A 15240-nucleotide genomic window follows, 5' to 3' on the forward strand; every position below is an offset into this window, starting at 1 on the left:
TAGTTTCCGCAAGACTGCTTCCCCTGCTGTTTACGTTTCGAATACAACTTGCCTGAATGGAGAAATTTTGCTGCTGTTGAGTATCTAGTGTGGAAAGCACCCAGGTAGTGATGTAGTTGCAACTTCAGAAGTGCAGGTGCTCTTCATGAGAGCCCCCATGGTCATGCATAACCCCACAGCCAAAAAAGCACCGGCGCTCTGTCCCTGCATGTCCCCCCTCCACCATACCTTGATTACAGGACACTAATTAAGCTGATACTCGGCATTCTGCCTAAAAACAGTACTGCAGTTTAGTTCATGAAACATGATTTCTAATTCTCAATATTTACACAAAGAATCCAAGTCAAATATTTTATCCATTCATTTTTAGGAAAGTAAAACTACAGTGAAATGGAAAACATGCCTTATAATTACAAACAAAAACACAAAACCTCAAAAACTAAGGTTGCAATCCCAACCTTCAATTGTTCCACAATATACAATATACAATATGCAATATACCACACTTCCAAATAAATGTGTCTTAGGATTAGGGTATAATATTCAGTCTCCCTTATTGCCACTAATGACATTAGACAGATGATTATATTATAAAAGAAACATCAGTAATAAAACTAACAACCAGTAATCATATCTTCTCTTTAACAGTATGCATCCTTATGTCTGGGCAGCAAGAAATTTAATTCCAATTGGATTAATTTTTTCCTCTAATCTAAGCCTTTTTTTAAATGCTCAGTGATATTGGGATAGAAAAGCAAGTGTTTTAGCCCTGGTTCATCCCCATCATCTTAACCAGTACAACAAGACAAAAGCATTAAAGTAAAATTAATCATGTCAAAAGATTTTAGCAAAAACAAGTGAGACCATGCATAAAGCATCGCTTTGTCTAGTGTGAAGTCTCGCTCTGATTAAAAACATATAATGAAAGTAAAAGTAATACATCATTGCCTTAGTAGTAGGATTTTTTTTTTTTTTTGGAAGTGCTATGCAACTCTGAATACCAAAAAAAACCTTATAGATTATCTCTCTTGGAGTTACAATTATTTTAGTCCATTTCTAACAAGAGAATCAAAGCTTTTCTTTTTCGTTTGTTAAAATTCAGTCTGACAGTATTCTATAAAAGTAATGTTTAAGACAAAAAATAGCTATAATATTGCATAATCATATTTGAAATATAAGAATAGAGTATAAGCATAAACAGCAGCTTCTGGGTTTCATTTGTCTGACATGTAACAATTCAAGTATTAAGCTGCTACAAACACAGTTTAAAGTACAATTACGAGTATTTACAGTGATGAAGTTGCCAGAAACAATCAAATGCTTTTGTTGCTAACATGAACCACCAAATTCGGCTATTTGATACAGATGATACCTATTTACTTAAAAAGCATATTTTGTGCAGGTCCTATATGAAGGATCAGTGGGTGAGTCAGCAAAGAAACATTTTTCTTTATTCATGATTTTCACTGAATTTGCAAAAACTCTTTTCTGTATTCAGGCATGAATACTGTATATGACAAAAACACTTGTTCCAAATATTATTTATTAGCTTGTCCTCCTTTATCTCCTCCTTCTTTGTTTCCAGCTCCTCAAAAAAAAAAAAAGTTAGAAATTCAAGCATGGAAAAAGGGTGGGGAAAGAATACTAGACTGAAAAGTCTTAATTCTTTTTGAACCTCCCCAATCTATGCCATTTAAAACTGGAAGCAGCACATACCTCCTCTTCTAGTTCTAACACCAAGATGTTCTGTACTTCAAATATCATTGTAATGATTTCCAGTAATATAAATATTTGAGTGATTTTGTGTGACCAGCACAAGTGTAAAAATAGTAGTATTATTATATACAGAATTCATCATATATTCAGGAACTTTTCTTTCTTGAAATACCATGAACAATACCTTATAGAGACCAGGATCTGTGATATATTTTCCTGTTGTGTTACATACATCAGTTGATGCAGTTAGAAATGGAGGCTGTTAACACGAGTGTGCAAAACTGGGCTAAGGCAGCCCAGCCCAGTTTTGCACGCTCCTGTGAACCACCAGGATCGTGCCCGATCCCAGTGGCTACACGGCGGCAAACTCGCCTCTTAGTTGAATGAGGTTAAGGGAGTGAGCGCTCCCTTAACCTCATTTAATTGATCGTGTGTCTGCCGTGGCTGCTTGCAGCCGTGGCGGGCACGCTAGAGGGGAGGGGGGAATCCCATTATTGGGGCTCCAGGGGGTGGGTGCCGCATGGAGCCATGCACCCGACCTCCGGAGCGGCCAGGTAAGGTGCGGGAGAGCAGCAGGTGAGCCGCCACTCGTCTGAGTGGGCGATCCGCCCACCCAGGGAAGGGTGAGTGATTGTCTGGTGAACAGACAATCCACCCAGAGAAGGGTGAGTGAGGGTCAGGCAAACCCTCTCTCCCCATAGACCTCGCTCTTCTCCATGATCGTGAGAAGAGCTCCACTGTTTTCCTTCTTAGGGATGAAAAAATATTTAGCTTCCTCAAGATATCCAGAATCTCTTATCTGATAGTCTTTAACTTCTATGGCTTCATTTGATATATTCCATACCTCATTTTACTGGTCTAGTTCCAACATAATTATCTACCAAAACAGTATACCTCTCTCCCCCACCCCGTCCCCTCGTTCATTTCCACAGGTATCCAGATACATTCTGAGACATAACTTCTTTATGAGATTACTTGTTTGTCAGAATGCCACGGATATGATTTGAGCCTCCTAGAGCAATAGACACACTACAGATGTCTTCCAGGGTGCAAGGATACTGGAGGCATCAAGGCTTACCTACGGTCACAATGACTCTAAATATGTTCCAGAACCTACATCCCCAATGGAGACATATTTTGTTTATCATGTTTTGTGAGGAAACTGCAAAGGTAACATCAGAACTGGCCCTAAAACTTCAATAGATGAATTCAGACAACCTGTAAGCTATTTATGTGGTGACAATCTCATCAACTAAGAAGGCTTTTCCACTGATGCTTCCTGAAGACATGAGAGAAAATTAGGGATGTGCATTGTGCACAAATCACAATTCAAAGCGCAATTTGCAGCACATCCCCAGCACCTTTAAAATGGAAGAGAGTCGGTGCATAACTTCTCCACCGCCACTCACTGCCACTTCCTGTATTGGCAGCACTATCATTGCATGCTGGCGGCACTTCCCCCAGCTGCCCCCAAGTGATGCTGGCACGCACATGGCCTCTGTGCCATGCACAGAGGCCGTGTGTGTGTCAGCACTGCACAGGGGCAGCTGGGGGAAGCACCCCTGGCATGAGATGTTACAGGAAGTGGAGGTGAGCAGCCATTTTAAAGGTGCTGGGGATGTGCTGCAAATCTGGCTTCAAATCGCAAATCGTGCACATCTCTAGATAAAGTGACCATCTGTCAACATAGGATGAAAGTTTTTTTTTAAAAGACAACAAATTTGCTTGAATCTACTCAATGGCTGACATCCTGACTAGCAAAGTGCTTGCATAATAAGCAAAGCTGCGCTAGCAGAAAAAGATTGCATACTTGCGCTAAAAACCAGAGATTTGCAGAAGTGTGCTATAGCACAAAAGTTCTCTTTAAAACAAAGAAAGTGTGCTTCAGGTTGTGCAACTGTTGTGCAAGCAAAAGCATGCTTGCAGTAGCGCAACATTCATCTGGAACACAAGCTCCAGGCTTAATGAAAATAGCTATCAGAACAGCTTTGCATTAGTGCAATGTCCTTCTGCAAGCACTTCATTAGTCAGGATGTCGGCCAGTGACATCAGTTATTGAGGTCCGAAAGGAAATTTTCACCAATGTTAAGGCAAACTAATTCCACAGAAGTTGATTATTTCTGAACTTACACTGATGCACGCATACACAGAACCTGCCCCACAGAGAAGTTGGGAACTCAATAATATTTTTTTTGCTAAAACAGAAATTTGCTTTATATTCCAGCTCATATTGCTTAAAAAAGAAATAGCCTTCTGATATCCATATTCTTTTCATCAAAACTTATTAATATGATTCCGTTTCTATTCATGTAGCAGTTCACGGGCATATAAGGACAGATCTCAAAACACTAATGCAGGGACTAGGGAGGAGACACTGGCAGAGAGAACTGGCAGGCATGAAGTACTTAACCCTTTCTCTGCCTACCAATTGCCCTTGCAAATGCCCTTCTAGGCCTTTTTTTACCTGTTTCAAAATAATATATACATTTTTACATTATGAGTACTGTACTTGGAAAGTCTAAGTAATAAGACAGAGATATTGGTACAACATTAATTTAGAAAGGAGCATTGGTCACTCACCATGAAGGCTTCTTCTCGCTGCTGGAGTTGAGGACATCTCACGTGGGTTATCCTCCTCAGCATGTTTCAGAGGGGAGGACATATTCAATCAGGGGAGGCTTGACAGGGGACATATTCAAAATTAGACAAAGCCTGGGAGGATAGCCCTTCCCAGTTCGGTTAGTTAAGCCAAGCTTCTAGAAGGAAGAACAGGTCTATAAGAGTACAATAACAGTAACAGGTATGGAAAAAAACACTAGCTGGAAAGAACGCAGACCAGTAGCCATGAGTGGGTCAAGATGTCCTCAACTCCAGCAGCGAGAAGAATCCTTCACAGTGAGTGACCAATGCTCCTTTCTCTGCTGCTGGGTGAGGACATCTCATGTGGGACATGCCACAGCTGACAGACCAGGGGAGGGAGGTGACTCCGGCTACTGAGGTGGAAGGACGTGCTGAAGCACACGCCTGCAGAAGGCTGCCTGAGATGAACGTAAAAGATCCAGTTCGTTGTACTTTGTAAAAGTGGAAGGGTACCATGTTGCCGCACTGCAGATGTCTTCTAATGGAGCATTTGTAGAAACACAAATGAAGCAAAGCGGGTGAAGTGAGTCATGAGTTTGAGTGGTGTAGGGAGGTGTTGCACCTCATATGCCAGAGAGATACAAGCCTTGATCCATCTCAGCTCCAGCCAGTTTATGCGGTGTCTTGTTTCCTGTGGAGTCCAGGTGCCCTGGGCTGAGTGGGTTAGGCAATGTGTCCCCCAGCCTGACAGTCTGGCATCTGTCATGACTATGAACCTGGGAGGATCCAGGAAGGGTCTGCCCTGATCCAGATGCAACAGACATATCCACCAGCATAGTGAGTCTTTGACTGAGTGAGGAAGAGAGATCTTTGACTGACGTTTCTGGGCAATCTCCATTTGGTGGGGGAATAGAAACCATTGTAGAGGATGTAGATGGAAGCACTCCCAAGGAACTGCTTCCACGGTGGAGATTATAAGACCGAGGAGTTGGGCTAGGGTAATGACCGATAATTTCCTGAGAGATAGCATGTGACAGATTAAGGGCAGAATCTTGTCCTTGCGTTATCCTAGAAGGAAGAGTCTGTCTTGTGTTGTATCTATTATCACCCCCAGGTGTTGTATTTGCCTGGAAGGGATCAGTTGGCCTTTGGCGGCATTGACCTGCTGTGGGATGCTAACACAGTCAGGGTGGTGTTTACATCTTGGGTTGCAGATTCTCTGGACTGAATATCATCTAAGTAAGCAAATAACCTGACTTTTGGAGTCTGAAGTGGGCCACCAGTTGGGCCAAGACCTTGGTAAAGATCCTTGGAGCTGAGGAAAATCCGAACGGGAGTGCTGTGTATTGCTAACGGCAATTGTCGTAAGAGAAGTGTAGTAGGTGGCGGACATTTGGGTGGATTGGCACATGAAGATGCTAGTAGATCTCTGTGGTGGAGAGATTCTGCAATGGAGCAGAGTGTTTCCTTCCAGAATTTTCTGCATCTCACCCACTTGTTGAGATATCTGAGATCCAATATTGCTCTGAAGGAGCAGTCCCTTTTGGGCACGGTAAATAGACAGAGATAGAGTAGATGCCTCGTTGGTGCTGATGTATTGGGACCAGTTCTATTGCTGAGATGTTAAGGAGGTGAGCAATTGCCTGTTGGAGAGGCAAGCTTTTTTGGTGGAATGGGGGGTGGGCAGAAATCTGTTTCGGGGATGGGATATCAGCTCTATCTTGCAGCCATGTAGAACAGTGTCTAGGACTCATCTGTCCGAAACGTAGGCCTCCTAGGAGTGGAAGAAGTGAGACAGGTGGCCTTCCATGCCTGGTGAGTCAGGAGGCTTGATGGGGTTTGAATTGTTGACCAAAGTGTTGTTTTGGATTGTTGGCCTTGACGTTGAAGTGAGGTCTGTTCCAGGTAGAATGCTGTGGTCTTGTGTCCCTGTCCCTGTGTTAAAAGTTGTGTCGAAAGGACCGAAAAGGCTGGTTGAACCTTTGATTTGGGCATTTGTTCTCCTTGCAGGTGGAGGAGAAGCGCCCTCTTTTTGTCCTTTGTCTTGACAACGACCTCTTGTAAAGCCTTGTCACTGAAAAGATTAGTAGCCGAAAAGGTGACTGCGGACAAGTTTGAGCATGAGGCTGTATCCACCTGCCAGTGTTTCAGCCACAAGGCGCATCTGCCCACCACATTATTGGTTGTGGCTTGTGCTCCAAAATGGACAGAGTCTAGTGCTGCATCGGCTATAAAGGCTTGGGCTTTCTGAATCTTTAAGAGGATTTGTCTCTGTCTGGGTGGATAAAATGGAGGAGACTGGAGGAGCTCATCTGTCCATAGAAGAGACACTCTAGAAATGATAAATACTGCTATGGATGCCCTAATGAATAACAAAATGCATTCATTGTTCTTCTTGAGTTGGAATTCAAGCTTCTTCTCAGTGGGATCTTTGAGTACTGACTCTCCATCTCGGAGCAATATGGCTCCCGATGTGAGAGCGGCCACATGAGCATCAACTGGAAGAGTTTAGAAAAGGGTTGCTGCTGTAGGGACAAAGGCATAATCTTTGTTAGCTAAAGTAGTGGTTTTCTTTTGTACTGAGGGAGCCTGCCATTCCTGTCCCACCACTTCTGCAAACGTCTCGGAAAGAGGAAACAGAAGGTCCTGTGAGAAGGTAGTAGGCAGCACTAGGGACTCCCTGGAAGGGGCGGTAGCTCCTTGTAAGCCTTCAACTTGTAGATCCGAAGTCTGCAAGGCCTTTACAAATAGATTAGAGAAATCTTCAGGAGGAAATAGTCTCTGTGAATGCGGAGTGGGGCCCACCTGTTGGCCATCGGACCATTCTCCCTCTTCCTTGGATTCAATATCAGGGTCCAAGTCAATTGGGACATCCCCTGGTCCTGATTGGGCCTCTTGGAGAACCAAGGATGCTTGGGGGAGCAGGGGGTCCATAGGTCTGCCCGGGTGGGGATCGGGGGACTCATAGTCAGAAATCTGGGACGAATGAGCAGAAGATGATTTTTTATGTTTTCACTTAGCTTTTTTAGATTTTTTTGGTTTTGGACTTATAATTGCACTTATGACTCTTTTTTCTCTTTGGGGGGATAGGTTCTGATAAGGTTGAAGAAGAAGAATCAGAGTCCTGCAAGGAAGAGGTGGACTGCTCGCAAGGTCTGTTGCGCTTCTTGCGTGGCCATTTGGGTTGATGCCACTCAAGTGTCTGGGTTAACACTGAAGAAAACCAGATTCACCAAGACTCATGGACTTCCCCAGCGGGAGGAGGGGGAGGATTGGTGGGGCCTGCGGGTACTGGGTCACTAGGGGTAAAGGGCCCAACAGGCCGTGGACTCACTGGAGCTGGCCATATGGGGCTGACTGGCATTGTTGGTGGCTCAATCGGTTCCTCTTCTAGTGGTACAGGTGGTTTTTCAGGTGGGGTTGGGCTTGGAGCTGCTCCGCCTCCACTGGGTTGGAAAGCATCTGCCTCTCCTTGTGGGGGAAATTCCAGCAGCAAAACAGGGCCTGAAGGTGTGGCTGTCCCACTGGAGCATTCTCTCTTCTTCCCTTGGGTGATGCCTGTTGCTCTAGTGGAGTAGGTGCCATGGAGTCCTTTCTGGGGATTTGGGGCTGTTTGGAGGGAAGTGGAGTGGGCCGTAGGAGAGTACCCGGGTCCGCCGGAAAGCTTAGAATGCCCTCTTCCAGTACGAGGTTGGGGCTTTCTGGTTTGTTGAGGGGAGAGACAGAACGATCGTGCTTCCAAGTGCATTGTATGGCGGTAAGTTGGGCTCTATGTTGTCCCGAAGTTGGGTGCTAGCCCTTCCGCCCTGCTGGTGCAGCCAATGAGGATGCAGAAATCCGCAGTGGAGCACTTTCCACAGCATGCACCATCACACGGTGGTGATGGGGTTTACCAGGCTGAAAGTTGGTGGCAGACTTCTTCCCCTTCAGCATCAAAACATGTAGGATGCCTGATCTCTGTGGCTCGATTGGCAGGAGAAAAGAGAAGAAATGAGGGGAGAAGAACAGGACAAGGAGAGGTTTTTTGTTTTCTAAAGGTACGGAGAGGTTAGGATAAGCTGAAGAAGGTAGAAGCAGAAGGAGGTGAGTAATGCTAGGACAGAGTGGAGGTAGAAGCAAAGGCAATGTCAACTGCTCTGGAGCTCTGCAGGACAAACTAAACTGGGAGGGGCTATCCTCCTGGGCCTCTTAAAAGCTTTTATCTAATTTGAATATGTCCTGCCCTCTGAAGCATGCTGGGGATGATAAGCCATGTGAGATGTCCTCCACTCTAGCAGCAGAAGTGGGAATTAAAGGACAAGTAAAAGTGATATCTCAAGAAACATTCCCTAGCATTCAATGTCTAACTCATGCAATACAAAATGAATGTTCCTGATGTTGGAGGCCTAAGATTGACAGGAGATTCTGCTGTGTATTGGCCATGGAGTTCTTTTATCTTTAATAGTTGTGTGGAATAAGAGATTTTGATAGCTGCACTTGCCAAAATACCCTCTTCTATACAGCCATACAATAATCCCAAACAGCAACAGCAACAACAAGACAGATGATAGTTGACATCCTGACTAAACTTACTAGAGGAAGTCCTATTGAAATTAGTTGTCCTTTAGAGTAACTCCTGGGTAGTACTACTGAGAAATTTAGTGAGGATGTCAGCCAGTGTCAGGGCTGCTGATAAGACCTACCTTAGGTCAGGATGCAGCCCACTTGTGGATCCTAACCCACTAACTAAAAGCCAGTGAGTTAGAACACTTCTGGGCTGATGCTTACTTCCCAAAACAAAATTGATTAATAGCAACTAGAAGATTCCCTGTGTAGTAGCATGCCGGATATGTGGGAGATTGTACTTCTTTAAAGTGGCAGCTACAATAAGAAATTAGGCATAGATACATGTCCACAGCCATTACCCTGCTACAAAATAGATACATCACCACTTGATTTAAATAGTGTTGTGTTGTGTTATGTTGTGTTGTATGCCACTATAAATAATTATATGCCACTATATTTTCAAGAAAGAATAAATCCTTAGCTGTTTATCCAGAGTGGCATATTTATATAGTATGCCACTGTATTTATAGTACTAAAGTTTAGTATATATAGCATTTGGTATGTATAAACTATAGTGTAGTCTAGTAACATAGGAAGCTGCCATATACTGAGTCAGACCATTGGTCCATCTAGCTCAGTATTGTCTTCACAGACTGGCAGTGGCTTCTCCAAGGTTTCAGGCAGGAATCTCTCTCAGCCCTATCTTGAAGATGCCTGAGAAGAAACTTGGAGCCTAGATGCTCTTCCCAGAGTGGCTCCATCCTCTGAGGGCAATATCTTACAGTGCTCACACTTCTAGTCTTCCATTCATATGCAACCAGAGTAGACCCTGATTAGCTAAAGGGACAAGTCATGTTAGCTACCACAAGACCAGCTCTCCTCTCCATTTAATTTAATTTTTTTTTTTAACAAGAGCAGTCCTTTTTAAAAATTGGCAGTTCTTTTTAAAATATTCAGGAAAATATTAGTCTGAACAACTCCTCAGGTTTTCCCAAACAGCAATATTGGAAGAATAGCAAATGAAACAGCACTACAAGTTGGAAGAAGAGCAGATGAAATATGAGAAGGTGATGTTGCAGTTACTGTTGCAACAGCCAGCAAAAATCACTCCTAAAGTCCTTTTGTTCCTGGGGATGACTCCCAGTTGTTGTTTTTTACCAGCTTTGAAAAAGCAGCAGAGAAGTGGAGTCTATCTGAAGGAGATTATATGGCATTTACACCCAGCTTGGTCAAGGGAGACTTGCCAGAAATATGTAACAGCAAGCCTCGGAGTGTGTGTGTGTGTGTGTGTGTGTGTGTGTGTGTGTGTGTGTGCTGTTATATATGTTGAAGATGTACCTGTTTTGTTGGGGAGAGATGTGTTGGGAACAGATGCTCAGATTAGTGTGGTACCTCACAGATGAAGTGTTCGAGAGACAAGTGACCAGCCAGAGGGTACGGATCAAGAGTTTAGAGACATAAATGAGGGGAAAGCTAGAAAAGAGAGTCTACAGGAGGTGAGTCAAGAACATCCTGTGGGTGTGAAGAGGAATACTATGGAGGGTCAGAATCAAGAGTGTAAGAAGATAAATGAGGGGGGAAATAGGATGCAGAACCTGCAGGAACATCCTGTGAGTCTAGATGGGGTTATTATGGAGGCTAATATTGATTCGAGTGAGGACGGGAATCAGATTCAGGAGTTAAGGAGCACTGAATGGTCAAACAATGAGAAGTTCAGGTGTGAAATCAAGTGGGACCCTAATTTAGAGGATTAGCTTTGAACCAAGGGGTCTCTCTCACAGTGCAGCTCAGAGAGCAAGTGGTGTGGAAGCAAGTTTTGTTATATAGGCTAGGCTTTGGTTACCTGCATATGAAAAGATGATTTGGACTCCTGTCACATAGCTTCTTGTGCCAGAGAAGTTTTGATTAAAGTTGCTAAGACAGGCACATGAATTACACTGTGCAGGATATCTAAGCATTGGGAAAACTCATAGGCAGGTGTTGGCAAATTTTTGCTAGCCTAGAATGGCACAGGATGTAGCAAAAAACCTGCAAAACGTGAAATCTATCAGTGCATAGGGGAAACTGATCAGAAGTTAAAGGTTCCTTTGCAACCTTTATCAATGATTTGGCAGAGTGATTAGGTGAGTGAACATAAGCATAATAGGGGAAAGGACCAGTTCTGCAAACTATTTAATAGTGGCTTAAGCTTTGAAAAAACAAGGAATTTTGAAAAACTCTTACAAACAATGGGGAAATCTTACAGGTATGTGGTAATTCTCTTTAATGGCTGAAGTTGATGTAGCAATAGTTGCCAGTCCTCATTTCATGGAAGAGTAGTAGTAGTACCTAAAAGAGCAGTAGTGAAAGAGGAATCTGGAAAGCCTGGGGCATGGGTTACTGTGGAAAAAACATTTTGTTGGTGGAATGAAAGATACTGAGGAACATAATCTTGGAGATTCCTTCTTGGAATATGGGGAAATGGACACAATTGAAGATTTTAAAGTCAGACAATCTGGAAAAAAGAGGGGCCCAATACCTACAGACTGGTTCTAGATCAGCAAAGGAGCAAGACAAGGCTGTATACTTTCTCTTTCTTTATTCAATTTATATGCCGAACATATACTGAGAGAAGCTGGATTGGAAGAAGATGAGCATGGTTTTAAAGTTGGAGGAAGAAACATCAATAACCTGCACAATGCTCATGACACCACTCTAATAGCTGAGAATGCAGATGATCTGCAAGCTCTAGTAATGAAAGTCAAGGAGTACAGTGAAAAAAATGGGACTACAACTAAATGTAAAGAAAACTAAACTAATAATGACGGGTACAGCAACCACCCTCAGAATTGATAATGAAGACAGTGATGTGGTGGATAGCTTCTGACTTTTAGGATCGACCATCAACAGCAAAGGATCCAGCAGTCAAGAAATACGCTGCAGACTAGAACTTGGTAGGGTTGCAATGAAGGCCTTGGAAAGGATATTTAGATGCCGTGACATGTCTACACCTACAAAGATTAGAATCATTCAGACAATGGTTTTCCCCATGACACTCTATGGATGTGAAAGCTGGACTTTGAAGAAGCAAGATAGAAAAAGTATTGACACTTTTGGCCTTTGGTGTTGGAAAAGACTTTTGAGGATACCATGGACGGCCAGGAAAACAATCAAATGGATCATAGAACAAATCAATCCAGAATTTTCACTTGAGGCACAAATGACTGGACTCAAACTATCATACGTTGGACACATTATGCAAAGACCCAGCTCCCTTAAGAAGTCTATAATGCTAGAGAAAGTTGAAGGAAAGGAAAGAAGACGATGGCCAGCAACAAGGTGGATGGACTTGATTATGACAACAATGAATGCACCACTGAGAGCCCTTGAAGGCCAAGTTGAAGACAGATGCTCCTGGAGAGAATCTATCTATGTGGTTGCTAAGAGTCAACACCAACTTGTCAGCACTTAATCAATCAATCAATCAGTCACTCAATCAATCAATACCTATATGGCAGAATGCTTATATTTCCTAAGGATTGCTGTACAATGAATGTTAGAGAAAGATCAGTGTTCTACTAGAGAAGAAAGCAGGGGGTGGGATGTGATGAAATGAGGGGTTGTGTTTTATTTGTCTGTATTGTTTGTGATATGGTTTAAAGCTATTTTGGAGGTTTTGTATTGAAGACAACAGAGGCAGCAAAAGCACTGTGGTGATTGAGCAGTGGGGTTTCTGTATGTAGATGAGGAGAGAAGGTCTATGACAGCTAAGGACAATTTAAGTCAGAATGTAACTGTTACTGGATGAAAAGGCAAGCTTTTTGGTAGCTCTGTGAAAGTACAGAATTGTATATATTTCCAAACAAAAATAAATCTTTAGTTGTTGCTTATCCAAAGTGCCATCGTTTTATGTCAGTTCCCACATAAGGACAGAAGGATTGTAGTGTCAAGGTGGCACAGCGGCACCCTGAGATGTTTGAGGGCTCAGGGTGAGAGCCAAAATTTACCTCAAGTGGTGGCAGTGGCTAAAAATGTCTCAAAACCTCAAGGTGAAATGTCACAGCCAGCATTCCAAATAATGGGGAGGAATTTTCCCTGAGATCAGCATCTGCTTCAGTAGACAAGCACTGAACACAGGAATAGCTGGGGGAGTGGCTAGCTGGTACACTCCTACTTCTTCTCTTTGTACAGCATAAGTGGGATTGAACTGACTGAAGAGGGCTTCTGTTTTTCTCTCACTGCCTCTCTTCTTCTCTTTCAAAAAAAGGGAGAAAAGGGTGACCAGATGCAGAGGAGGATAGAGTTCCTTTATCATTAATACTTGTGTAGAAGAGATTTTGATAGGTGCAGCTTTTTCATCCCTGCATGACAAACTACCAAACTGTCCTCTTCTATACAACTATTAAGATACAGGAGCCTTGCCTTCCTTTGTATCTGGTCACCCTAAAGAGAGAAGGAATAAAACTAGTATCTATTATTCAAAATCAGAAGAGGGTCTCATGTTACAGTTTGCGACTAAATGTGGGTTCTAACTGAAGCATTGCATTGCACGAATCTCTGCTTTATATGTTTTGTAATAAAAAACAATTATCCAGTGAAAAGGCTCTGAACACAGAAGAAAGAGAAAAATTTTCAGGATACAGGAGGCAAAGACGTCCAATAGTCATTTACGTGATGAGTAACTAATGTGATGTGTCAGCACTGGCATAATCAGTGACTTTGTACATTAGCAACAACTGGTCTTGTTATACCAGTCCTGGAATATGTGGTACATATTTTACAAGCTTCTGTTTCCAACAGTGCAGGTAAAGTGGCCCCTTAGGATCAGGATGCCAGGAAAAAAGCATTTCTGTTAGAAAATCCAAGTTCCACCAGTTGTCTAGCATTTAAAGTATGGCTTTGATTTATGGATCAAAATTGCTCATTTATAATTTTATCTGAACAGCTTTAGGCAATTCTGACAGTTAAAAAATTTAGTTTTATTGACCAATGCAGCTAGTCTGCTCACAAGGGGACCAGTGCATGCACAGCCTACTGCACTGAAAAAAACCTATTATTTGATTCTATGACCAAGTTAGACTGGAAATCGTAACCAATATAACAATAGGTTCCAAAGCTCAAAACTTAAGACAAAAGATTTGCTGTACAACACAGTTGCCTTTTAAGAAAGAAAGTGAAAAATCTGGGTAGAAAGCCTGCCAACACAGTTTACTGAAGCTGACACATGTCACTGATACCTGGCTGTGTTAGGGAGAGCTGTGGGGGACCATGGGGGAAACTCTCATTATTACTGTGCTGGACATCAGAATAAATACAACAGAGAGAAGTAAAAGAGTATACAGTACAATACAGAATGCCAAGAGCTCTAAATTGCAATATGCACTGGACACAGTCTAACCAAAGCCAAGCACTTCCACCTTCATCAGCATCAACAGGAGGGATTCAAGCATATGCTTAACTCTCCCATTGAAATCAAGGGGAATCAAAAAGTGTTTTAATACAATATACACCACACTTAAATCATAATACAATGGTATGCTGAGGAACAGGGAGGTTTATTTAGGAAACGTTAGCAAGTCTGTGCTAAAAACTAACCGAAATGATTTTAAGCCAGCTTTAATTTAGTCCTATTCCATTCTAAAATTACTACTTTCTACAATCTCAATTTATTCTCTCATCATGAAGCCCGTGTAATATATAAACAGATCTCTGTTGGGAAGTAGATCAATAAGATGTCTAATTTGATTAACCATGTTTTAAAATTCATCAAGGTAACTCAACATAAAATAAACTGCTTACTTGTCAGTATTTTCCATGTCTTCTTTTCATCATCATAATACTGAACCAAATTGCTGGGTAGTCGGTCAGGTCCAGGAGGCAGACCTCCAACCAACAAAAGCATTCTCTTGTTGGAGCGAATTCTTCACCCAAAAGAAGAGAGAAGATGAATAGCCACATTATTACTGAGTAACTTTAGTAGCAACAGATTCATAACCATCTCAAGAATGTTCACTGCTTGCAGTTTTCGATTTCATTTTTTTGTTTCTTTTCCCTATCATGTCTCAACAACTTTTTGAATCAAGCAGAAAAAAATAATCAGAAAAGCTGCATAGCTCTCTACTTGTGGAATAATAAGTTTCCTTTATGCAATTTGTTAAAGGTTCATTCTAGAACGACCTTTTTCTTATATTATCCCTTTAAATCATCACTCTTTGCAGTTGAATACACATGAAATGCTCTGGAGTTGTACTAAGGTTAAGCATTAAAGTTGCATGTCAAAAATCGTATTAGTCAAAATCATTATTATAAGCCATTCTGCACCCAAAGAACCTTGAAAAAATTAAGGTTAGGCAGAGAGTTTGCGAGTCAACTCTTTAATCACACCCTGAAACTTCAATTCCAATACGTCAGTACAATTAG

At 42.3% G+C, this 15240-nt stretch overlaps 1 protein-coding gene across 8 annotated transcripts in view; it reads right to left on the reverse strand.

The window, feature by feature from the left end:
* Positions 1-15240, reverse strand: part of KLHL14 (kelch like family member 14) — a 207866-nt gene that overhangs the window by 66423 nt on the left and 126203 nt on the right. For all 8 annotated transcript variants that reach the window (XM_053246806.1, XM_053246807.1, XM_053246808.1 and 5 more), the window contains one exon: positions 14620-14741. In XM_053246806.1, the coding sequence (XP_053102781.1) occupies positions 14620-14741 (122 nt within the window). The remainder of the gene's footprint in view (positions 1-14619; positions 14742-15240) is intronic.

The sequence above is a fragment of the Hemicordylus capensis genome, chromosome 4 (assembly GCF_027244095.1).
Source record: "Hemicordylus capensis ecotype Gifberg chromosome 4, rHemCap1.1.pri, whole genome shotgun sequence".
Lineage (NCBI taxonomy): Eukaryota > Metazoa > Chordata > Lepidosauria > Squamata > Cordylidae > Hemicordylus > Hemicordylus capensis.